We start from the raw sequence: 24,959 nt of genomic DNA, 5'->3' as shown, positions 1-24,959 counted from the left end.
AAAATATAAATTAATTAAGATCAAGAGAAATTTTAAAATTGGAAAATCATATACTTCAATCTTTCAAACTTTCACTAAACAGATGGCAATTTCTAAAGAAAAAGTATAGGTGCAAAAAGAAAAGAATAGCATCTTTCTACCTTAGAATGGGCTTAGAAATAGAAAGTAGCTTACCTGTTCATAGTTAAAGGTATCCAACATTCCCAGAATAAGGCCCTGGATTTCTCCAAGTTTTCCTTTTCCATAAACTGGGTCCTAATTAGAAAAAAGTTGCTAAAGATTATAATTTTATTCCTGTTATTTTAAATGTATTTTAAAATATAAGTTATCTGAAAAAGCCAAATACTCTTAAGTATTTGTCAATAGTCACAAAATACTTATTCTTCCATGAACCTTTCTATTGGAAATGCACACTGGTCTCAGGTCATCAAAGCATTTTGGAAAAGTAAATAAAATTTAAATGGTCCAAGCCTCTTGTTTAACAACCATAAATTTCACTTTGGTTTTGTTTCTGTAGCAAGCTTCCTTTTCTTCTTATTAAACATCACCTATCCTTTTTTGGGGCTTCCCTGGTAGCTCAGATGGTAAAGAATCTGCCTGCAATGCGGGAGACCCAGGTTCGATCTCTGGTTAGGAAGATCCCCTGGAGAAGGAAATGGCAACCCACTCCAGTATTCTTGTCAGGAAAATTCCATGAACAGAGGAGCCTGGCGGGCTATCGTCCATGAAGTCACAAAGAGTCGGACATGATTGAGCAACTAATACACACAGATCCCTTTTGGAGCTCTTATTTATCTGCTACATTAAAACCAAAGTACTCAAGAACACTCAGAATCTCTTCAACTCCTTCTGTGACCCACATCTGGCCACCGTCTTTTGGTCCAAACCAAGTCACACCAGTTTAGGAGATCAGTTTCTGAATCTAAGCAACTTGCAGTTTTTCAAAGTTTTTCTTAATCAAATCACTACTGATAAGCAACAGATACCTAGACAATGTTCCTTCCACTGCTTTTCATATGAGGTATGCCAAATAACTTATCATAGACAATTTGAAAAACACTGTTGTGTACAAAAATAAAAGTGAACTGAAATCTAACCACCCCAATAGAAACACTTTTGATATTTTGAGGTATATTCTTCCAGTCTTATTTCTGGGGAGGGAGAAAGAGGGATGTATTTTGGGGGGCATTTCACATAATACGTTTACTTTTTTTTTACTTAATAGTATGTTGTGAGCAGTTTCCCGTATCATCAAATAATAGGAACAGTTACAGGGTATGAAACATGTGAAGATGGTATGTGTTATTCAACCATTCTCTGTTATTGGGGATTTAGGTTTCTCTCCCCATAGTCCACCTTGAGGTCCCATCCCTATTATCAAATGCTGGCAGCTGCAAATTTTGGTCTCAGTCTCTGAGTCTTTCTTAGGAGGAGATTTCAAGAAAGGAAAATGACATAAAAACTAATAAACTAAATAGTAAACTAATATTTGCTAGATAAGAGTAACAAATATGAGTAAATGATAAACTAATGTTTTCTGGGAGGTATGGGGAACACTTCTGGTTACTTATTAAGGAGTAGGGGTTATTAAAATCTTGGTACAGTGAGTTCAGATGTTAAGAGAGAAAAAAAAAAAAACAAAAAAAAAAACACAACTGTGGACCAGGAAAACTTAGAAGAAAGATACAAAAATGTGAGAAGAAACTGTGCTTTCATGCACTTGTACAACATAATCTTAGGATTTGTTTTTTTCCTCTTCTATGCTCTGGTGATGGTTCCTGAAGACAGGATAGATGCAGTTTCTAACTCAGATCAGTGTTCAGTACTTTCAGCTGGTCAAGAGCAGCACCAGATTGTCTGCCACAGGTTCTTGGTCCTGATGCTGAAGTACTGCTAAAGAAACCGAAGGGTAACTATACATTTGTATACTAATTAATAAGTTTACTTTGGGCTTGAACAGATCACTTAAACTTAATGGGGAAATCTGTCTCACTAAGTTAAAGATACCTGTCCAACATGTGCAGAGCATCTGCAAAAGACAAAACTACAGACATCTCAGACAAGCTCTTTACTAGAACAACAACTCAGGCCATGTACGCATGAGACAATCTTTTAATTTTCTTTGCATAAAAACGGATCCATGTTAACACTTCTGAACTTGCATCCGATTACACTTATGGTCAAGCTCTCAGTAAATACATTTACTTCTTTAAGTATCAATAATTAAATAATACTATAATACTTTATTACAAGAACACTGTAATAGCTACTCTAACATGTCCACACATACACAATATAAGTATGTACTGTGTATGTGTGGACAGAAAAGCACACATTCCAGCACAGAAAAGCTCTGTCATTTACCTATGACAAGGGTGGTTTGGAGAATAAAGCTCTTGAAAAGGTTAAATGCTGGAAAAAGAAGAAATCTTTATAGGTCACGTCTATATTTATATCAGTACATTTCACTCTAATATGCATAATTTAAAAGCAAAACCATGAAAATAACCTCATGCTGGGACAACATATAAATTATAGAATGCAAAAGAGAGCTCAAGGCTTCTGGCACAGCATGCACAAAATCTACTAACTTTTCAAATTATTTTCCAAATATGTCAGCTAGATTCTTCAGCAATAAATAACTGCTGAAGTTTCTCTTTAACTTGTCCATAATCTACAAAAGAAGAGCACATTTAGGTCCTTCACACAAACTTGTTTTTTAAAAAGCATGTTATAAAAAGATGTGATGACCACTTTTCCCCCAGCAGTTTCTTTCTTTTAAACTGAAGTAATAGTTGGTTTACAATATTGGGTTAGTTTCAGGTGTATAGCATAGTGATTCAGTTATTTTTTCTGATTATATTCTATTATAGGTTATATGATACTGAATATAATTTCTCATGCCATACAGTAAATTCATGTTGTTTATCCATTTTATACACAGGAGTTTGCATCTGTTAAACTCATATTCCTCATTTGTTCCTCTCCCCTCTCCTCCTTTTGGTAACCATAAACTTGTTTAATCTGTGAGTCTGTTTCTGATTTGTACGTACATTCATTTGTATTATTTTTAGAATCCCACATATAAGTGATTGGAGAAGGAAATGGCAATCACTCCAGTATTCTTGCCTGGAAAATACCATGGACGGGGAGCCTGGGGGGCTACAGTGCATGGGGTCTCAAAGAGTTGGACACAACTGAGCAACTAACACTTTCACTTTTCATACAGGGAGGCCTGGTGTGCTGCAGTCCATTGGGTTGCAGAGAGTTGGACATGACTTAGTGACCGAACAATAACAACAATACAGTATTTATTTCTGACTCACTTCACTAAGTATAATATTCTCTAGGTCCATCTATGTTCTTGCAAATAGCAATACCTCTATTGCTTTCTGATGCTTATTATACCATACATATGGAAGCTGCTGTAGAGCGCCGGGAGCTCAGTTTGGTACTCTGTGATGACCTACAGGGGTGGGATGGGGTGAACTGGGGTTGGAGGGAGGCTGAAGAACGAGGGGGGATATATGTAAACATACAGCTGATTCACACTGTTGTACAGCAGAAACGAATACAACATGGTAAGCAATTATGCTCCAATAAAAATAAATTAAAAAAATAAAATTTTTACTGATCAAGTATTACTTTAAAATATGAATAATGCCAAGAGAATATAAGAGAATACAAACAAATATTTGTTTGTATTAATTCCCTTAGTAAAACAGTCATAAGCAGCTTTTCAGAAGCCAAAAATACTTTTGCCATAGAGTGAAGATAAGAACAGGGAGTTAAGGCAGAATGTATATAACATAAAAATGGTCCCTTAAAAATACTAACTTATCAAAACTGAAAGGGGAAAAAAAATACTGACTTATCACCTAATGTTCATGAACAAAACCTGCACAATTAAGGCCCCCAGGAACATTTTGAAGGAATATTTAGGTCAGGAAGATCTCTGAGAACCTCTCATCATGTCAATATCTCTTCTGTTCTAAGGGGCAATAAAAATAGGTAAACCCTCTGATACCTGAATGTTTCCTAGCACTCCATTGTGGCCTTAAGCCTTTTTTTTTTTTTTTTTTTTACTAATTCCATTTATGCTGAACTTCATCTAGTTTCAAAGAATTTAACTACCACTTCTATGCTGATGACTTCCAAATCTTCCTCTCCACTTCTTACCTCTTCCTGTGAAGTCTGGTCTTGTTTTCCCCACTGCTCATTGTTAGCCAAACAAAACTGAAATCAGGGGCTTACCTGGGTTCTTCTTGTGTTCTACATCTAATCAGTCAAAAGGTCAATTAAATTCTGTTAGCTAAGCAAGTTCTGAATCCATCTTCTCCTATCCATTCTATGTAACTCAATTAACAAACTCTGAGTACCTATTATGAATACATTCTGGGTATTTCTATGCCTTCAGTCTCAGTCTTGATCCCTTCCAATTTATCCTATATAATACAGACTGAGTGATATTTCTAAAAAGAAACCTCATTCCATCAGTCCTCTGGTTAAAATCTTTTAATGAGTATTTAGTGAATTTAAAATAAAAACCAAAGTCCCTTCCACAGTTTACAAAGCAATTAAGGACAGGGTCCCTGCCTCTCAAACTTCAGCTCTGTGACGCGACGTTAATCTTGTCCTATGTTCCAAGCATACTTAAACATCTGCAACTCCTCAAACGTACCTACCATGTTTCACCTCAGATTCTTTTATATATAGTTCACTCTGCTTAGAATAGTCTTTTTTTTTTTTTTAAACCACTGATTCCTTTAGGCTTTTTAAGATTCAGTTCGGATATCTACTCCTCCAGGAAATCTTTCCACAGTCTGTCTCACATATATACTTTCATTGGTACTCCTCTGGCCACAGAGGAGAAACCTAGAGAACCTAGCTCATTCTATCTTACTCAAAAAATATAATAATTGTAAAGGTGCTGGAGTGTTTAAGGATCCAAACAAAGGAATACAGTTAAGGCTTAAGAACCACAATGAGGGATGCAGACACCTTCAGGATTTTCTCTCCACACTCCTCTCCCAAAGTCTTGAATCCTCTCCTTGTATCTTCTCTCTTCTCCATGCATCTTGTCTATTCTCTTCTTTGTGTGTCTGCTTCATTGTTCTCTCTGAAGATCAACTTTATACTATTTCAGTCCATATGACAGAAAGGTAGTCACTGTCAGCTCCTGAACTTTTGTAACTTATATAATCCAGAGAACTGCAGAGCAACTCTTCACCTTTTCAATAAAGTTCCAAAACTTCCTGAAAAGGATACTAGTTGGCCCCTCTTGGCCAGCTGCCCATTCTGAGTCAATCAGGTAGAGTCAAGAGGCAGAGTCATGGTTTCACATGGCTGTTCCAGCTATTATCACATGGACTGAAAATATACAGATATAGAAGCAGCAATTACCCTACCTGGGGCTCAGAGCATGTAATCCTTAAGGTGTCCAATATGACCTGCTCTTTAGAGCCCTATGAATTGCTATATCAGATATTTTCTTGTCTCCCCACAGGTCTTTTAGGGCAAGAATTGTGCCTTTTTTCCATCTACACAGATCATTAACCAAACAGGGTAACATATAATATATAAACCAATTAATAACTAACTCCTCAAAAAACCAGTGAAAGTCGCTCAGTTGTGTCTGACTCTTTGAGATCCCATGGACTATACAGTCCATGGAATTCTCCTGGCCAGAATACTGGAGTGGGTAACCATTCCTTTCTCCAGGAGATCTTCCCAAACCAGGGAATCTTCCCAACCCATGGATCGAACCCAGATCAAACCCACTGCAGGCAGATTCTTTACCATCTGAACCACCAAGGAAGCCACGCGATTTCTAAGATTAGAGTGCCACAAAACACCAGGGACTGAAGCAAATAAAGGAGCTTACATGATACAGTGGGAGACAGTGTAAATGAAGAGATCAGAGCCTTTGGTGGTAGTCTGGATATTGCCTCTAATGGTGGATCAGGTACCTAACTTTCTATACTTTAGTTTCCTCCTTCATCAATAGAAATTTTTATAGTAGCCCCATCTACTTAAAGAGACTCTTGTGAGCCTCAAATACAGTATCTGTGAAAGCAACTTGAAAAAATAAAAATCTCTGTACAAACATAAGGTAGAGTTTACGTGCAAATAGAAATTTAACAACCAGCATACTCTCCTGATTAGTGTGAGTTAACCACTGATGGTGGAAATGATAAGAATACAACTACAATGAATACCAGTGTAACACAAAAATAAAGATTTTCAAATACCAAAAGCCTTCAGGGATACGAGTCCAGAAATACACTATTTTTTAAAAAATTATATGCATTTGTCAAAAGAAAAAATCAATTTTTATTTATTATAATTTACATATTAAAGTGTGATGAAAGCTCAATATAAAGCTAAATGTGTATAGTGAGAGAGAAGACACTTTTGGCTTTAGGATTTCATTTTTTTCTAATTTACTTGGTAAATTAAAGTACCCCTGCATTATAGAGATAGTTCATATATGACTAAAACCTTATGACAAATGTATTTTAGAATGGATATAAGAAAAGCAGTCTGTACCAAATCATTATTCAATTCATGATAAAGATCAAATGAAGTGATACATGTGAAGATATATTCTAAAGGATAACACACAATGTGGTGAGAGAGTGTTGGATACAGTAGTCTTTATCAGCAAAGGCCCAGCTGCTTCATACCAGATGGGAAAGGAGAGCTTGTAGAGTCTTAAAAGGGAGCTGAAAGCAACATTCTAGGTTGGATAAAAATAATTTGAAAATTATGAAGATCAACAGCATCATATTACTGTGTTTTGCTTTGTTTTGGTGTGTCTGTATTCTGCTTCCCTGGTGGCTCAGGTGATAAGGAATTTGCCTGCATTGTGGTAGACCGGGGTTTGATCCCTGGGTTGGGAAAATTCCCTGGGGAAGGGAATGGCTACCCACTCCAGTATTCTTGCCTGGAGAATTCCATGGACAGAGGAGCCTGGCGCGTTACAGTCCATGGGGTCGCAAAGAGCTGGGCACGACTGAGAGACTAACACTTTCACTTTTCACTTATCCTGCATAAAGTAAGGAAAGACAAAATGGATTCTAAGGATAATTCCTACTGTTTCCCCAAGAATGTTCACAGATTTTTCCAAAAATATCTTAGCATATTTTTAGCATTCTCTTTTTGATGAAGTTGGAAAGGTTCAGGCCTTTTAGCTGAAGAGTAGGAGATGAGTTTTGGACATAAAGTTTTAGGATGAGTTCGAAAACCTACGTAACAAGATTAAGAAATGGCTATATTAACAATTTTTATGTGTTTTTTTTTTGCACTAAAAAGTGCAACCAGCTAGAAACAGGACACCAAAAAGAAGCTTATGTATCTGAATCCCAAGGTCACGGTGAACAACTGAAGGCTGCAAGTGTGTGCCAGGCAAACCGACATCGCTGGATGAGAGCTAAAGGCTGAGAGTCACAGTCGTAACTTAGATATTTATTTAATGCCAAAATTCAGCTGCATTATGTTTGAGACCCGTTTAAACATTATTTATATATAACTAAAATATAAGTTAAAATTGATCAACACTGAATTTTACCCTTTCAACTCACCTGTAAGATTCGCTGCAGAATGGATGGAAGGGCAATAAATGCTGCCATGCTGTTGAGAACTTGCATGGTCAAAGATTTCAGAGCTGTTATAACAACATGTTAATATTAAGGTTAGTTTAAAATCAGTTTTAGGTTTTTTCCGTAAGTCATAGGAATAAAGCTTCCTAGAAACTTCGCTAAACAAGGCCAGTTTGATATTTTAAAGTTAACCTGGTAAGCTGCAAAGCTACTGTTATTTAGACAAAGGATGTAACTGGCGCCTCAGAAAGAAGTGAACCTGAAAAATGAGATCAACACTACAACATGATTTTATTAAGGATAATAATAAAAATATGATACTTGGAGAAGGTATCTAAATGACTATTTCTAGCAGATAAAAACTGGGTGATGGTATAGATGGATGCTGATAAACTTACCTTCAGAGTGTGGATGAGGTGCAGCTGAACTAGACAGCTTCTGAGGGGCCATCATTGCCTCCAATAACGGAAACCAGAGTGCCTGTAATGTCACAGAAAGGCAAAGAAAAAGAAAAGTACTGTGTTGTTTTTAAGAATAACTAACATCAGCCTACTGTTTCACAGGCTGAAATGTACTTCTCATACACACTTGTTGGTAAAAATCAGAAAAAGAAAAGATGGAACACCCAACTAGGAAGAGACAATAAAAAGCAAAAACCATAACCAGAACAGATACCTTTACCATGCACCTTGGGAAAATTAAGGAAGCTGAAGTTAAGTAAGTCTAGACCTTGGAACTGCAATCTTCTGTATCTCAGGAGAGGGAAGGTTCAAAGGAGCCAGAGCAGAGCCTCTAGCTACTCTTAAATGTCTAAACAGCACTATGTAATGCAGAAGGGGACAGAGAACTACCCCACAACTTACCCTCCTCCCATTTCTTGTCAGCTTGACATCAAGCAAGATAAGTGAATACAATTGTCTCAAGTTTTCTCCTGTGTCAAGCATTATTTTGTATTTCCTCAGTCATCATAGACTAAGAAGTGGAAGTTAACATTATTTCAATTAATATTCCCAACCACAGAATGAGGCTGGAAATTTATTTATGAGAAAATTAATTTATGAGATAAATTAATAGATCTATCATTTATTTATTCCTATTATATTAGGCACTGTATTAAGTGCTTACATACAATTTTCATTTCAATTGGCAATTCAATCTCATGATAACCTAATACAGTAAGCATTACCTTTACTGGAGATAAGATACGGAAGCTTAGAGAAGTTGAATAATTTGCCAAAAGATTATACACTGCCATATGTGCATCATATGTATTCTTCCTAAGCCTTACAGAAAATCTTCATCATCAAAAATCAAACTAATACATTTTAAAATTTCAAGCATATTTTCTTGTTGGGTAGAGATATACAAAGGCCTCATTTAACCCAGAATCTTGGAAGAGACCGACTCCTGCAAACATCCAACAGGCATGAAAAAAAGTCAGTACTGACAGAGCATGACAAGCATGGTTACTCAGGGAGCCCACTAAGGGGACAGGCTCACAATCCAGCAACTTTCCAACTGGGCAGGCTCCCACTGAAAGAGCTCTACAAGGAAGCCCTTATCTGCCCCCATTTGAGGTTTTTTAAGGCCAGGATTTTATGCTTTATTTTTCTAAACAGTTTTTCTTCTAGTTTTTAAGATACTAGTTTTAACTATGTTGTATACTGACAATTCTTTATTTTATTGAAATTTTAATTTATTTTATCTAGTACTCATGAATTTTTAATCTTGTATTTTATTCTTAGATGGCTTTACTTAGATTGTCTTTCAGTTGCCTATTTCAACTTGTTTTAAACTATATCATTTCTTTCTATGTCTTTTAATCTAACTGTAAATGGTATACCAAAATTTTGTTTTTATAATATATTTAGAAATCTGATTTAAAATTTTCCTTATTTAATCCAAGAATTTTAGGTGAATTACCTTTTTAAAGGTTACTTTATTCTTGATTTATAAATAGCAGACTGGGGAAGCATGGTTGTAGAGTTAAGAGCCATGAGAAGTATTTATACCCTAAATAGAGGAACTTTTCAATTAAATCTCCATATTAACCAGAAATATATGGCAAATACCTTTTAAATATTTCATCTCTCTTGCTCTTTAATGCTGGTTCTTAAAATTTTAACTTGGATAACTCTAAAAACTCACAGGCTAAAATAACCATTATGATAATGACAATCCTAACCCCTGAGGAGAAGGGGACGACAGAGGATGAGATGGCTGGAGGGCATCACCGACTCGATAGACCTGAGTGTGAGTAAACTCCAGGAGTTGGTGATGGATAGGGAGGCCTGGCGTGCTGTGATTCATGGGGTCGCAAAGAGTCGGACACGACTGAGCAACTGAACTGAAATGAACCCCTGAGAGCAACACAACTGAATGTGAACTACTTTGTCATGTTACATAACCAACCACTCTCCTTTTCAAGGAATTATGTGCATAACAAAGCTATATTCTTTATTATATATAATCACTGGACGCTGGGGCAGACAGACATACAAAGTAGGATAAGTATAGATTCCACCTGGAAAAGGACTGACAACCCGACTTCCTGAACTCTGACTTTAACTGAAGAAACTTTCGGAAAGAGACATTACAGATAGTTCATTACCAAGCTTTTGGATACTTCAGATTTACTAGTTAGTTTAGGGTCTGTGAACAGAGCTCTTGTTCTCTCTCATTCTCTCCAAAACAAAAACAAAAAGGAACAAAGGCAAACAACCATGAATATCCCCCAAACTTAATGTGTGATATTACATATAATCAGTTCAGCATTTTCACAAAAATAGTATTTAAATAAAAACTAACATTCAAATGTTTTTATTGTTGTTACGAAAGTTGTTCAAAAAAGAAGCAAAAACCAGTTGTCAGAGGGTAGGGGCAAGTAGATAGTGTGTTGAGAGGTGCATGTGTGTCTAAGAGAGGAGGACTCAGATACCAGCTCAGATAGATTTCTGACCAAAAAAAATACAGAATAAATTACCCTTTCACCACATTAAAGGAAGCCTTAGTTCTGTCTATGATTATGAGATAAGAGTTCATATATAATCAGAATAATCCCTAGAGTTGTGGAGGCATGAATTTAACATCTAATTCTGCCATTAATATATGTGGACAATATATGTGGATCTGGACATATTTCAGATTCAGTTCAGTTCAGTCAGTCAGTCCTGTCTGACCCCAGTCGTGTCTGACTCTTTGCAGCACACCAGGCCTCCCTGTCTATCAGCAACTCCCAGAGTTTACTCAAACTCATGTCCACTGAGTCAGTGATGCCATCCGACCATCTCATCCTCTGTTGTCCCCTTCTCCTCCTATCTTCAATCTTTCCCAGCATCAGGATCTTTCAAATGCATCAGTTCTTTTCATCAGGTGGCCAAAGTACTGGAGCTTCAGCTTCTGCATCAGTCCTTCCAATGAACATTCAGGACTGATATCCTTTAGGATGGATTGGTTGGCTCTCCTTGAAGTCCAAAGGACTCTCAAGAATCTTCAACACCATAGTTCAAAAGCATCAATTCTTCAGCACTCAGCTTTCTTTATAGTCCAAGTCTCACATCTATACATGACTACTAGAAAAACCATAGCTTTGACTAGACAGACTTTTGTTGACAAAGTTAATATTTCTGCTTTTTAACATGCTGTCTAGGTTGGTCATAGCTTTTCTTCCAAGGAGCAAGCATCTTTTAATTTCATGGCTGTAGTCACCATCTGCAGTGATTCTGGAGCCCCCAAAAATAAAGTCTCTCATTTGTTTCCACTGTTTCCCCATCTATTTGCCACGAAGTGAAGGGACCAGATGCCATAATCTTAGTTTTCTGAATGTTGAGTTTTAAGCCAACTTTTTCACTCTCCTCTTCCACTTTCATCAAGAGGCTCTTTAGTTCTTCACTTTCTGCCATAAAGGTGGTATCATCTGGATATCTGAGGTTCCTGACATTTCTACCGGCAATCTTGATTTCAGCTTGTGCTTCACCCAGTCCAGCATTTCTCATGATGTACTCTGCATAGAAGCTAAATAAGCAGGGTGACAATATACAGCCTTGACGTACTCCTTTCCCTATTTGGAACCAGTCTGTTGTTCCATGTCCACTTCTAACTGTTGCCTCCTGACCTGCTCAAATTCTACTGTTTATATATGTGAATGTGAACATATTTCAGCTTATGTGCACCTAATGGTTTTATTTATAAAACATAATTGTAATTTTTCCTTAAACTTTCCATGAGAAGGAAGACTATCAAGTAGATATTAGGAAGGAGACAGAAAGTTTGAAAGATAAAAAGGCTTAGTATTAAATATATATAACAGCTTTAACAATTTTACTTTTGTGCTTTTCTATTAAAATACAACCATGTGCAATATAGACAGCCAAAAGATAAAATAAAAACTCATGAATGGAAAAATCATGGCAAAAAGGAACGGGTAGGACTTCCCTGGTAGCGTAGTGGATAGGAATGAATCTACCTGCCACTGTGGGGGACAGAGTTTGATCCAGGAAGATCTCACATGCCACGGAGTAACTGGGTCCATACGCCACAACTACTGAGCCTGCGCTCCAGAGACTGTAAGCCGCAACTACTGAGCCCATGAGCTACAACTACTGAAGCCAGAGCACTCTAGGGCCTATGCTCCACAACAAGAGAAGCTACTGCAATGAGAAGCCCAAGAAAAACAACAAAGAGTAGCCCCAACTCACTGCAACTTGAGAAAGCCTGCAACATAGCAATGAAGACCCAGTGCAGCCATTAAAATACATAATTTTTTTTGAAAAGTACTTTAAAAGAAAAATAAAAGGAATAGTGTAAAGCCCATAATCCATTTAAATAAAGATTAAACACTATGGGGACTGTGGATATAGAAAAGAATGTTTTGTTAACCTCAATGAGGTAAAATAACATAACTAATAAAAATTCAGAGGGATAGAGAAGAGAGGCTGGAGCAAGTGTGTATGGGTTCACATAAACTTCCTTACTGGCTGCACATCATAGATACTATAAAAACTGAAATGTAATTATAAATGATAATTCTAATCTATTATAGTTATTTAGAGCTTTTAAACTTTAGAAAGATTTATTAAGAGATAGTATAGTAAAGAACTATTTATTTGAAATTCAGAAATTTCTCAGTTTTACACAGGTTTTCTAAATGAGGTTAAATACTGTATTTTTAAAGAAAACATTTTTGATTCAATTTTTCTAAAATTATGTAAACCTAGGCAGATAAAAAAAATATCTACAGTGATATTCACAAAATGATAATGATGGTTATTTCTGAATGATATGATAGATACAGGATACTTTTTAAAAAATGTCCTTCTGTATAACTTTTTGTATTGCAGGATTACAAAAATATTGGGTATGTATCATTTCACTCAAAAAAGTTTTTTAATAAAAAACCCACATCCATTATGTAAATGAGTTTGTCATACACAATTTATGTTCTAAAGGGTATCAAAATTTATAACCTTAAAAAAGGGCTTGACAAAAAAATAAAGGAGAAATTTACCCATCTCATAAGAACAGAAAACACACAAAGTTTACCATTTTCACTGTAACACTTAGGGCAAACTGTCTATGAAAAATTTACCCTCTTTCCCATTTCAGAAGCCCAGGCAGTGGAAGGAGGCCAGGTGGTGTTAAGTCAGAGGCCAGAGACTGGAAGGGCAGGCAGAGTTATGCCACATCATATTGCTAACTTTACTTCTTAAAACTACTACAGAGTCTTAGCTGTCAAGTCGCATCTCACCCCCTCTGTTTCTGCTTCACTGCTTAACTCCCAGCCACACCAGGTGCTCAACTATACCTCCTCCTTCAGCTTTGCACACTCCCTTTTTGCAGTCTGGAATCTGTTACAGATGTGGTTCCAACCTTGGCTGCAACAGTGGAATCAAGTGGGAAGCTTTGAGACGTTCACTAGGGAGGGGGGGTACAGTTTTTGAGGCACTAGCCTACTATGTTCTCCCTGTGCCTGGCAAAGTAATAAAGCCAGTCTTCCCTTCTCCTCCTAACAGAAAAACAAACAGACAAACAAAGAGAACCACACTGATGATGGGGTCCAGCCCCAGAGACTTAAATTTAATTGATCGTGGGTACAGTCTGGGAGTTTTCAAAGCTTCCCAGGTGACTTATGTGCAGCCAAGGTTGAGAAATACTGTATGGTAGCCTTTTGAACTTTTCCAGCTTTCTCTGTATCCCTTGAGGCTTTTCTTCCAGTTCTTCATACTCACTTTATCCACAGGGAATAAAAGAGATGATAAATGGATGACACATCCATAGTACCACTACACAGAATACACAAAATCTCTGTCCAAAGAGAACAAGGACATCTAGTATTCACAAACCTAAGTTTTGCAGCATAGCCAAATCTAAGAATATAAAGCTTTTTGTGAGAACAAAGCAGACAGGCCCTTCCCATAATAACTTCAGGAGTCATATACTCCTGGGAACACTGAATGGTGATTAAAATCCAGTAGCATAGAATTCAGGTAGCTGACAGGGCAGTGGAAAAAGAATTAATTTCTAGTTTCAGACCAGAACAGACTTTTAAAAGGCTTTGGAGTCATTCTCCTACCTCTCTCTGCTGTTGGTTCAAATTATGTGAATTTCTCTGGCAGAGGGCAATTGTCTCTACCATGGTCTCTTCAACATCCTTCAGTGAGGGATCCTCTTTGGTATCTAGAGTCAGAAAAATTGTTAACATCATTCAAGGATATAATACTGATAATCTCAAAGCTTCTGTAAAAAAATGAAACATTTTTTTCTCTGCATATTTTTAGGTTTCAATGATAATAATCATGTGTAAGACCTGATACTGAGGTTTAATAGATTAAAAAGCAGATAACTGTTTGCAACAGCTTTCTATATAAATGTTTGACATTCCTAGGACATAGAAAGCACATCATATTAATACTTAGCATTATAATGTACTTTAGCTATAGAAAAATCCCTAATTATTTGTTTGTGGATTTGTTAGTAGAAATATTTTTTACAGTTCTCCCTCTATTTCTTTAATGTACATATTTCTTCAAGATACTATTTCAGGCACTTTTCTCTTCATTTCTTTTTCAATAACTTCAGCTACTCTTCTGGTTTTATCTCCTATGTCCTTGCTGATAACCTTCAAATATACACCGCCAGCCCTTATTCCTTTCATAATCTGTAGGCTGAATTCTCACCAGGCTCTAGGCATCCATGGATGTCCTGCAATCACTTTGAACTTCGTATGTGCAAAACCTAGCCCAGTTCTCTCACTTCAAATATGCTCCAAACCCTTACATTTCCCAACTAACAGAACCATGACCTTTAAGTCAACCAGTTTATAAATCTTCATCATCTTCAACGCTTTCATCCATACATTCAAATAAATAGCTGATTTTGTTAATTCCATATCCACGCTCCAATATATCCATGGCTTTTACCTGATGGAGCCCTTCATCACCTCGTTTGCACTATAACTTAGCTTTTGACTTAGAAATCTTGGCTTCCTCATTCCCTTTTATACTGCCACTACAGTTCTCTTATGGTTTCCCTGGTGTTTAAGTGGTAAAGAATTCTCCTGCCAATGCAGGAGACATGGGTTTGACTGGAGGTCAGGAAGAGCCCCTGGAGAAGGAAATGGCAACCCGCTCCAGTATTCTTGCCTGGGAAATCCCAGAGGAGCCTGGCGGGCGACTGTCCATGAGGTTGCTAAAGAGTCAGACACGACTGAGTGGCTAAACAATAGTAATTCTCTTAAGCACAGTCCAAACTTGAGTCCCATCCATGAACATTATCGAAGACTTCTAATTTTTACAAACAGAATGTCAATAAACCTCTGACCCTAAGTAAACACAGTAAACATTCTGGGGCAGCTTTCCACCTGTGGTGCTTTCCACTAGATTATTTCCCAAGGTTACTAGTCAGGCACTTTCATATTCATGTTCTCCTCAACCCAGAAGCTCTTTTCCTTGCTTTTGTCTTTCAAATTCCTACTTGTTATTCCAGTCATGATTACTTCCAAGTTTGCATCTTCTACAAAAGAAACTCAGTTACAGATTGTTCCCCAATTGTCCACAATCCTTGGTCACTCTCACTGTATCTCTACTACAGTATTTGACTCTACCTGCATTGGAAGGTTTTTTTTTTTTTTAACATATCTATCTCCTTCAAGCGACTTAGCTCTTTGGATGAGGACTATGTTTTAGCCATCTGTGTGTAACCCACAGGAACTAGCTCACTGTTGTGCAATTACCAAATCCTCAAAATTCTTAAGCACACTGTCAAAACTGGAAGGCGGCTCTGCTTACTACTATACCACCAATGCACAATGTCAAAATTGAATCTGACAGCAGATGGTAGTTATGAGACTATTACTGAGAAATTTATCCTCGTTGGAATTCAAAGAACTGGCTTCCCGAGACATATCACCTGCAAATCACTGTAGTGATTTGGGGAAACATTCTTCTTATTTTTACCATAATCTTTCATGTAGTGTCTGCAAAAATTATTTTCATAACAGAAAATTGAAAAAGAAAAATACCATAAATGCAACAAATCTAGCAGTCAAATTGAACACTTACTGACAGCACAAAAACCAAAACTAAATCCTTAGTTGAACTGCATAAAGAAAAGTCAACTGTTTATGGAAGTTATAAGAACAAATACTCTACGGGGAATTAGGGTAAAGGTGTTTAGAGGGCTGTGTGGGCCAAGGAATTCAAGAAATGTGTTAGTGAGTTAAAAAGGTAAAACAATCTAAAAATCACCTATCCAGTGATTCTCTGAACTTTGGGAGGCCTGTTTTGAAAACATTAAGGAATAGGAACATGAATAATCCAATTCAAAAGTGGGCAAAAGATCTGGACAGACATTTCGCCAGAGAAAATATAGAAAATGGCCAATTAAGTACAAGAAAAAAATGCTCAACATCACCAATCACTACACAAATGCAAGTCAAAACCACGAGGAGATGCTATCTCACACCCAATAGGGTGGCTACTAACAAGAAAACAGAAAATAACAAGTGTTAGTTAATATGTGGAGAACTTGAAACCCTTGTGCATTGCTGGTGAGAGTGTAAAATGATATTGCCATTATGGAAAATGGCATGGTGGTTCCTCAAAAAATTAAAAACAGAACCACCATTTAGCTTCAGTTCAGTTCAGTCGCTCAGTCGTGTCCGACTCTTTGCGACCCCATGAATTGCAGTACGCCAGGCCTCCCTGTCCATCACCAACTCCCAGAGTTTACTCAAACTCATGCCCATCGAGTCGGTGATGCCATCCAGCCAACTAATCCTCTGTCGTCCCCTTCTCCTCCTGCCCCCAATCCCTCCCAGCATCAGGGTCTTTTCCAATGAGTCAACTTTTCGCAGGAGGTGGCCAAAGCATTGGAGTTTCACCATGTAGCTTAGCAATCCACATATCCAGCAATATATATCCAGAAGAAGTGAAAGCAAGGACTCAAAGAGATATCTGTATACGCATGTTCACAGCAGCACTGTTCACAACAGTCAAAAGGTAGAGGCAATCCAAGTGCCCGTTGATAAATGAATGGGAAAACAAAACATAGCATGTACATAAAACAAGAGTATTATTCAGCCTTAGAAATGAGTGAAATTCTGCATGTGCTACAACAAAGATAAATCTTCAAGACATTATGCTAAGTGTAATAAGCTAGACACAAAAGGACAATTACTACTTGATCTACTTATATGAGATACCTATCCCAGAGTAATCAAATTCATCAAGTCAGAAAGCAGAATGGTGGTTACCAGGGGCTGAGTGGGGAGGAGGGAATAAGGAGTAACTGATGGGCACGGAATTTCAGTTTGGCAAGGTAGGTTCTAGAGATGGATGCTGGTGATGATTGTACAGCAATGTGAATGTACTTACTGCCAATGAACTGTACACTTAAAAATGGTTAAAACAGTGAATTTTATGAGGCATTTATTTTACCACACTTTTACAAAACAAATAATTTTTTAGTATCAAGGAATATAATAAAAATTACATATCTGTCTGTGACAAAGTCATTCAAGATTCTAAACTTCAAGTTTTACTGCTTTCTGCTAAAATCATGTAAGTTCAAAACAGAAACACTGGCTATTACTTACTGATTAGAAGCATTGCTTTGTTGTTGTTCAGCACATTACAGTAATTTTTAAAATGTTAGTTATGTATCTCATTTATAATAATCAAAACATGAGAACAAAAGTATAGCCAAAAATTAATTAATACCAGTGAAGAATATCTAATTTTCTGTATAATGAAATGACCTCTAGTACTGACAATTAGCATCACAAAACCACAATGGTTTATATTTACTTCCCATTATGAGCTTTAAAAACAAGTCAAAATTTGGATCAATGATAAACAGTAATATATAGATCAATGTAATTATTACTTAATAAATGTAGTTTTTCATTTAATACATTTTAAAACATGGGGTCCATAGAAAAAGATTGCAAACTACACTCAAGAACTTACTTTCATCTTGATGTGTTATCTCTTGAAGTTTGCTTTGTAGTCTCTAGAAGGTAAAAGGAACACTTTATATTTCTAATCCACCAACACCTGAATTAACATATTTTAAAGGTAAAACCCAAGAAACAACAAGGTTTTTAAGAATGATCTCTGTCGTTCAGAGGAGAACATCTGTGTATAGAGAAAGCATAGCTAGTAGTACTGGAAGTGACCCAAAATATCAAATATCACTTATTCTGACCCACTTTTGCTTCTGTTGTACCACCACATAGTCATCACTGACACTCTTTAGGCATAGTAATGGGGATTAATCCATGCTTTGGATAAGGGAATAAAATTCACACTCAATTATGAGAAAAAAGGATGGGTGCAAATAAAAAAGGACACAACAAGTCTATCACCACAGCACAGGACAGCCTTGGGTGTGACATCTTCTATACAGGCAGTTGTAGCATCCACTACTCCACTGAATTCTAGATCCTCAGACACCCTTAACTGATATTCCAAAGGCTTTTTAATATAGACTGAAGCCAACCTTAATACATCCCTTCTACCCCAAATTTGCTCCTTTCCTTGAGGTCCTTTATAGGCTAATGTTAAGCTAAAAATCAGAATCATCGTTAACTGCTCCCTCTCATTCACTCCATACCACATTCAAATGATCAGTAAGTTCTTAAATCCACCTTCTTTTTTCACTTCACCAGCACCGTCACACCCACTCAAGCCCTCCTGATTCACTGCTGCAATAGCCTCTCAAGTGCTCTCTGCTTCCAGTTTTAAGTCCTCCTTCTCTGCATCCCACAGATCCTCCTACAGTCAACAGAGCAGTCTTTATGAAACAACATCACATCAGTTTCTTGTTTAAAAACCTTTAGTTGATCCTGGGTGAAAACACAATCAGTCCTAATTCTTTAGTATGTCCTATAAAATCTTTCCAAATCTGGATCGAGTCTTTGTTTCCAGCCCGACCTGCCTATTTATACACTGATAGCTGAGCCCTAGTAGAGCTACTGGCTCATCTCCTAACAGTTTGTATTCCTCTGTATTTTGCAAACGATCATCTTTTTCCCTGCAAAGATCTCCCACTTCTCCACTACCCATCCATACCAAGAATATTTACTTATCCTTTAAAATTGGGTTCATGGTATCATCAACAAATAAATTGCAAGGAAAAAAAGAGATGAAAGAGTAACCTAGAGATTAAAAGGGATTAAGACCCTATACAAATTCTCTGTGGAATATTGTTCCTGGCCTGTTTCACAATTACATGGCTAGAAAAAAACTAGAAGCTAATGTGAACTATTTTTTAAAATATAAATAGGACATCCCTAATCTATTCCTAGCTAGATGACAGTGTTTAAAAAAATGAATATATAATCACACACATTAGGATGGCTATTACCAAGAATATAAAAAATAACAAGTGTTGGTGAAGAGAAATTGAAACTTTGGTGCACTGCTGGTGAGACTGTAAAATGGTATAGTCGCTATAGAAAAACAGTATGGCAGTTTTTTAAAAATTAAAAATAGAATTGCCATTTGATTCAGCAATCCCACTTCTGGTATATATTTAGCAATCCCACTTGAAAGCAAGGACTCAAGAAGATATTAGTACACCCAAGTTTATAGCAGCAATATTCACAACAATCAAAATGTGGAAGCAACCCAAGTGTCCACCGTTGAATGAATGGAAAAACAAAATGCAGTATATATATAATGGAATATTATTCAGCCTTTAAAGATGAATGAAATTCTGACATGTGCTACAATATGAATAAATCTTGAAGACACTATGCAAACTGTAATAAGCTAGACACAAAAGGACAAATACTATTTTATTCCTTTTATGTGAGTACCTAGTGATCAAATTCCCAGAATCTAAAGTAGAATGGTGGTTGCCAGGGGCTAGCAGACAGGGAAGAGTAACTGGTCTAATGAGTTTGGGAAGTTGAAAAAGAGATGGATGGTGGCGAGGTTACATAGCAATGTGCATATAATTAATGCCGCTGAAATGGTAAATTTTATTTTATAACAATTAAAATAATTTTTTTACAAAACTGATATAACAGCAACTGCTGTTGGAATGTTGAGCAATCAGAACTCTCATACATTATTGGTGGAACATAAAATGCTACAGCCATTTTGGAAAGAGGTCTGCTAATTTCTTATAAAACTAAACCTCTAGCTATCTTGTGAGGCACCAATTCCATTCCCCGGTACTGACCCCAGGGAAAGGAAAACATTTTTGTAGCAGTCATAGCAACTTTAATCATAATAGCAAAACACTAGAGATAGCTCAGGTGTCAATCAACAGGAGAATGGATAAACTGTGATGTAGTCATACAATTAAATACTACTCAACAATAAAAGGAATGGATACATGCAATAGCAGAGAGAAATCTTAAAAACATTATGCCAAATGGAAGAAGAATTATACAAGAGTATCTATGGGATGATTCCATTAGTATGAATGAACAAAAAGGGCAAAACTAGTCCACAGAGAAAAAAATTCAAATTGTTCTGAGGGGACAGAAGTGGGAACTGACTGTGAAGGAACTTTCTGGGCTGAAGGTAACGTTCTGTTACCTTGTTATGCATTGGAGTTAAACAAGTGCATGCACTGGTTAGGACTCATTAAATGATACATTTAAAACTGGAGGATTTTGTTGGATGTAAATTTTACCTTAAAAAAATACAAAGAAAGATTGACTCAAGTTAAAGACATGCATGATAAAAATATCTAGGGATAAAATGTACTGCTGTCTGCAACTTACTCTGAAACATAAGAAATTGATTGATGAAAACTTACACAGTGTTATATGTCAATTTTATCTCAAAAAAAAAATAAATTGATAAATGGATAGAGGGCTAGACAGAAATATGACAAAGCAAACAGAGTAAAATGTTACCTGTAGCATTATTAAGAAGGCACCATGAATATCTCCTTTCTTTTCTAATAGATAAGCAGTGACTTCACAAAGTTGATACTTCTGGGTAATCTAGCAAAGAAAAAAAGATAAAGCTTTTGTTGAAAAATCTTGTTTGTGGAGTCAAAAGATCCTATTAAGGATGAAAAAGTGCCATGATAATAAACAATGAATTTATACGCTAAACAGTTTATTACTGATACTCTACAGCTTAACATGCAAATATTTGTTTTTCTAGTCTTAGAGTGGCCCATTTGGGACTACAAGTGAACCAAAATCATTCATTCTCTTTTCACTTATTTAAAAAGTTGTTATGCAGACTTTACCATTTTTCTTAAGGCGGGAGAGGAGCGCTGGGGTTAACTGTTGCTTGAGAAAGGAGGCTGCAGTTACTGAGAGAACAGAGTAACGACACCTGGAAGGAAGTTGTCATCACTCAGACTATCTTCTGGAAGTCTGCTGGTCTGAGGTCCTAAGATGGTGGAGGAATAGGACAGGGAGACCACTTTCTCCCCCACAAATTCATCAAAAGAACATTTGAACGCTGAGTAAATTCCACAAAACAACTTCTGAATGCTGGCAGAGGACACGAGGCACCCAGAAAAGCAGCCCATTGTCTTCGAAAGGAGATGGAGAAGTCTTGAGACTACTGTAAGAATAAGACTGAAAACCAGAGCCATGAGGCTTAAGTCCAAATCCTGAGAACACCAGAGAACTCCTGACTTCAGGGAACATTAATCGACAGGAGCTCATCAAATGCCTCCATACCTACACTGAAACCAAGCACCACCCAAAGGCCAACAAGTTCCAGAGCAAGACATACCACGCAAATTCTCCAGCAACACAGGAACATATAGCCCTGAGCTTCAATATACAGGCTTCCCAAAGTCACACCAAACCCACTGACATCTCAAAACTCATTACTGGACACTTCATTGCACTCCAGAGAGAAGAACTGCAGCTCCACCCACCAGAACACCGACACAAGCTTCCCTAACCAGGAAACCTTGACAAGCCACCCATCCAACCCCACCCACAGTGAGGAACCTCCACAATAAAGAGGAACCACAAACTGCCAGAATACGGAAAGGCCACACTAACATAGCAATCTAAACAAGATGAAAAGGCAGAGAACTACTCAGCAGGTAAAGGAACAGGATGAATGCCCACCAAACCAAACCAAAGAGGAAGAGAGAGGGAATCTACCTGATAAAGAATTCCAAATAATGATAGTGAAAATGATCCAAAATCTTGAAAACAAAATGGAGTTACAGATAAATAGCCTGGAGACAAGTATTTTGAAGATGCAAGAAAGGTTTAACAAGGATCTAGAAGAAATAAAAAAGTCAATATATAATGAATAATGCAATAAATGAGATCAAAAACACTCTGGAGGGAACCAACAGTAGAATAACAGAGGCAGAAGATAGAATAAGTGAGGTAGAAGATAGAATGGTAGAAATAAATGAAACAGAGAGAAAAAAAGAAAACGCATTAAAAGAAATGAGGACAATCTCAGAGACCTCTGGGACAATGTTAAACGCCCCAACATTGGAATCACAGAAGCCCCAGAAGAAGACAAAAAGAAAGACCATGAGAAAGTACTTGAGGAGATAGTAATTGAAAACTTCCCTAAAATGGGGAAGGAAATAATCACCCAAGTCCAAGAAACCCAGAGAGCCCCAAACAGGATAAACCCAAGGTGAAACACCCCAAGACACATATTAATCAAATTCACAAAGATCAAACACAAAGAACAAATATTAAAAGCAGCAAGGGAAAAACAACAAATAACACACGATTCCCATAAGAATAACAGCTGATCTTTAAACAGAAACTTTTCAGGTCAGGAGGGAATGGCAGGACATACTTAAAGTGATGAAAGAAAATAACCTACAGCCCAGATTACTGTACCCAGCAAGGATCTCATTCAGATATGAAGGAGAATTCAAAAGCTTTACAGACAAGCAAAAGCTGAGAGAATTCAGCAACACCAAAGCACCTCTCCAACAAATGCTAAAGGATCTTCTCTAGACATGAAACACAGAAAGGGTGTATAAACTCGAACCCAAAACAATAATGTAAATGGCAATGGGATCGTACTTATCAATAATTACCTTACATGTAAATGGGTTGAATGCCCCAACCAAAAGACAAAGACTGGCTGAATGGATACAAAAACAAGACCCCTATATATGTTGTCTACAAGAGACCCACCCCGAAATAAAGGACACATACAGACTGAAAGTGAAGCACTGGAAAAAGATATTCCATGCAAATAGAGACCAAAAGAAAGCAGGAGTAGCAATACTCATACCAGATAAAATAGATTTTAAAACAAAGGCTGTGAAAAGAGACAAAGAAGGACACTATATAATGATCAAAGGATCAATCCAAGAAGAAGAAATAACAATTATAAATATATATGCACCCAACATAGAACCGCAATATGTAAGACAAATGCTAACAAGTATGAAAGGGGAAATGAACAATAACACAATAATAGTGGGAGACTTTAAGACCCTACTCATACCTGTGGATAGATCAACTAAACAGAAAATTAACAAGGAAACACAACCTTTAAATGATACAAAAGACCAGTTAGACCTAATTGATATCTATAGGACATTTCACCCCAAAACAATGGATTTCACCTTTTTCTCAAGTGCACATGGAACCTTCTCCAGGAGAGATCATATCCTAGGCCATAAATCTAGCCTTGGTAAATTCAAAAAAACTGAAATCATTCCAAGCATCTTTTCTGACCACAATGTAGTAAGATTAGATCTCAATTACAGGAGAAAAACTATTAAAAATTCCAACATATGGAGGCTGAACAATACGCTGCTGAATAACCAACAAATCACAGGAGAAATAGAAAAAGAAATCAACATATGCATAGAAACAAATGAAAATGAAAACACAACAACCCAAAACCTGTGGGACAGTGTAAAAGCAGTGCTAAGGGGAAGGTTCATAGCAATACAGGCTTACCTCAAGAAACAAGAAAAAAGTCAAATAAACTAACTCTAAATACCAGACCATCTGACCTGCCTCTTGAGAAACCTGTATGCAGGTCAGGAAGCAACAGTTAGAACCGGACATGGAACAACACACTGGTTCCAAATAGGAAAAGGAATACGTCAAGGCTCTATATTGTCACCCTGCTTATTTAACTTATATGCAGAGTACATCATGAGAAACACTGGGCTGGAAGAAGCACAAGCTGGAATCAAGATTGCCAGGAGAAACAGCAATAACCTCAGATATGCAGATGACACTACTCTTTACAGCAGAAAGTGAAGAGGAACTAGAAAGCCTCTTGATGAAAGTGAAAGAGGAGAGTGAAAAAGTTGGCTTAAAGTTCAACATTCAGAAAACTAAGATCATGGCATCTGGTCCCATCACTTTATGGGAAATAGATGGGGAAACAGTGGAAACAGTGGCTGATTTTATTTTGGGGGGCTCCAAAATCACTGCAGATGGTGATTGCAGCCATGCAATTAAAAGATGCTTACTCCTTGGAAGGAAAGTTATGACCAACCTAGATAGCATATTAAAAAGCAGAGACATTACTTTGCCAAAAAAGGTCCATCTAGTCAAGGCTATGGCTTTTCCAGTGGTCATGTATGGATGTGAGAGTTGGACTGTGAAGAAAGCTGAGCGCCGAAGAATTGATGCTTTTGAACTGTGGTGTTGGAGAAGACTCTTGAGAGTCCCTTGGACTGCAAGGAGATCCAACCAGTCCATCCTAAAGGAGATCAGTCCTGGGTGTTCATTGGAAGGACTGATGCTGAAGCTGAAACTCCAATACTTCGGCCACCTCATGTAAAGAGCTGAATCACTGGAAGAGGCCCTGATGCTGGGAGGGATCGGGGGCAGGAGGAGAAGGGGACGACAGAGGATGAGATGGCTTGATGGCACGACTGACTCGATGGACGTGAGTTTGAGTAAACTCCAGGAGTTGG

General features: G+C 37.2%; 1 protein-coding gene across 4 annotated transcripts in view; it reads right to left on the bottom strand.

The window, feature by feature from the left end:
- VPS8 (VPS8 subunit of CORVET complex) overlaps positions 1–24,959 on the bottom strand; it is a 288,453-nt gene that overhangs the window by 73,451 nt on the left and 190,043 nt on the right. For all 4 annotated transcript variants that reach the window (XM_061166734.1, XM_061166737.1, XM_061166735.1 and 1 more), the window contains 6 exons: positions 20,974–21,063; positions 18,068–18,110; positions 14,173–14,276; positions 8,000–8,081; positions 7,584–7,666; positions 175–255 (listed from right to left, as the gene is read on the bottom strand). In XM_061166734.1, the coding sequence (XP_061022717.1) occupies positions 175–255; positions 7,584–7,666; positions 8,000–8,081; positions 14,173–14,276; positions 18,068–18,110; positions 20,974–21,063 (483 nt within the window). The remainder of the gene's footprint in view (positions 1–174; positions 256–7,583; positions 7,667–7,999; positions 8,082–14,172; positions 14,277–18,067; positions 18,111–20,973; positions 21,064–24,959) is intronic.

Source organism: Dama dama, chromosome 19 (genome assembly GCF_033118175.1).
Source record: "Dama dama isolate Ldn47 chromosome 19, ASM3311817v1, whole genome shotgun sequence".
Lineage (NCBI taxonomy): Eukaryota > Metazoa > Chordata > Mammalia > Artiodactyla > Cervidae > Dama > Dama dama.
This window is presented reverse-complemented; position numbering and strand designations above follow the sequence as displayed.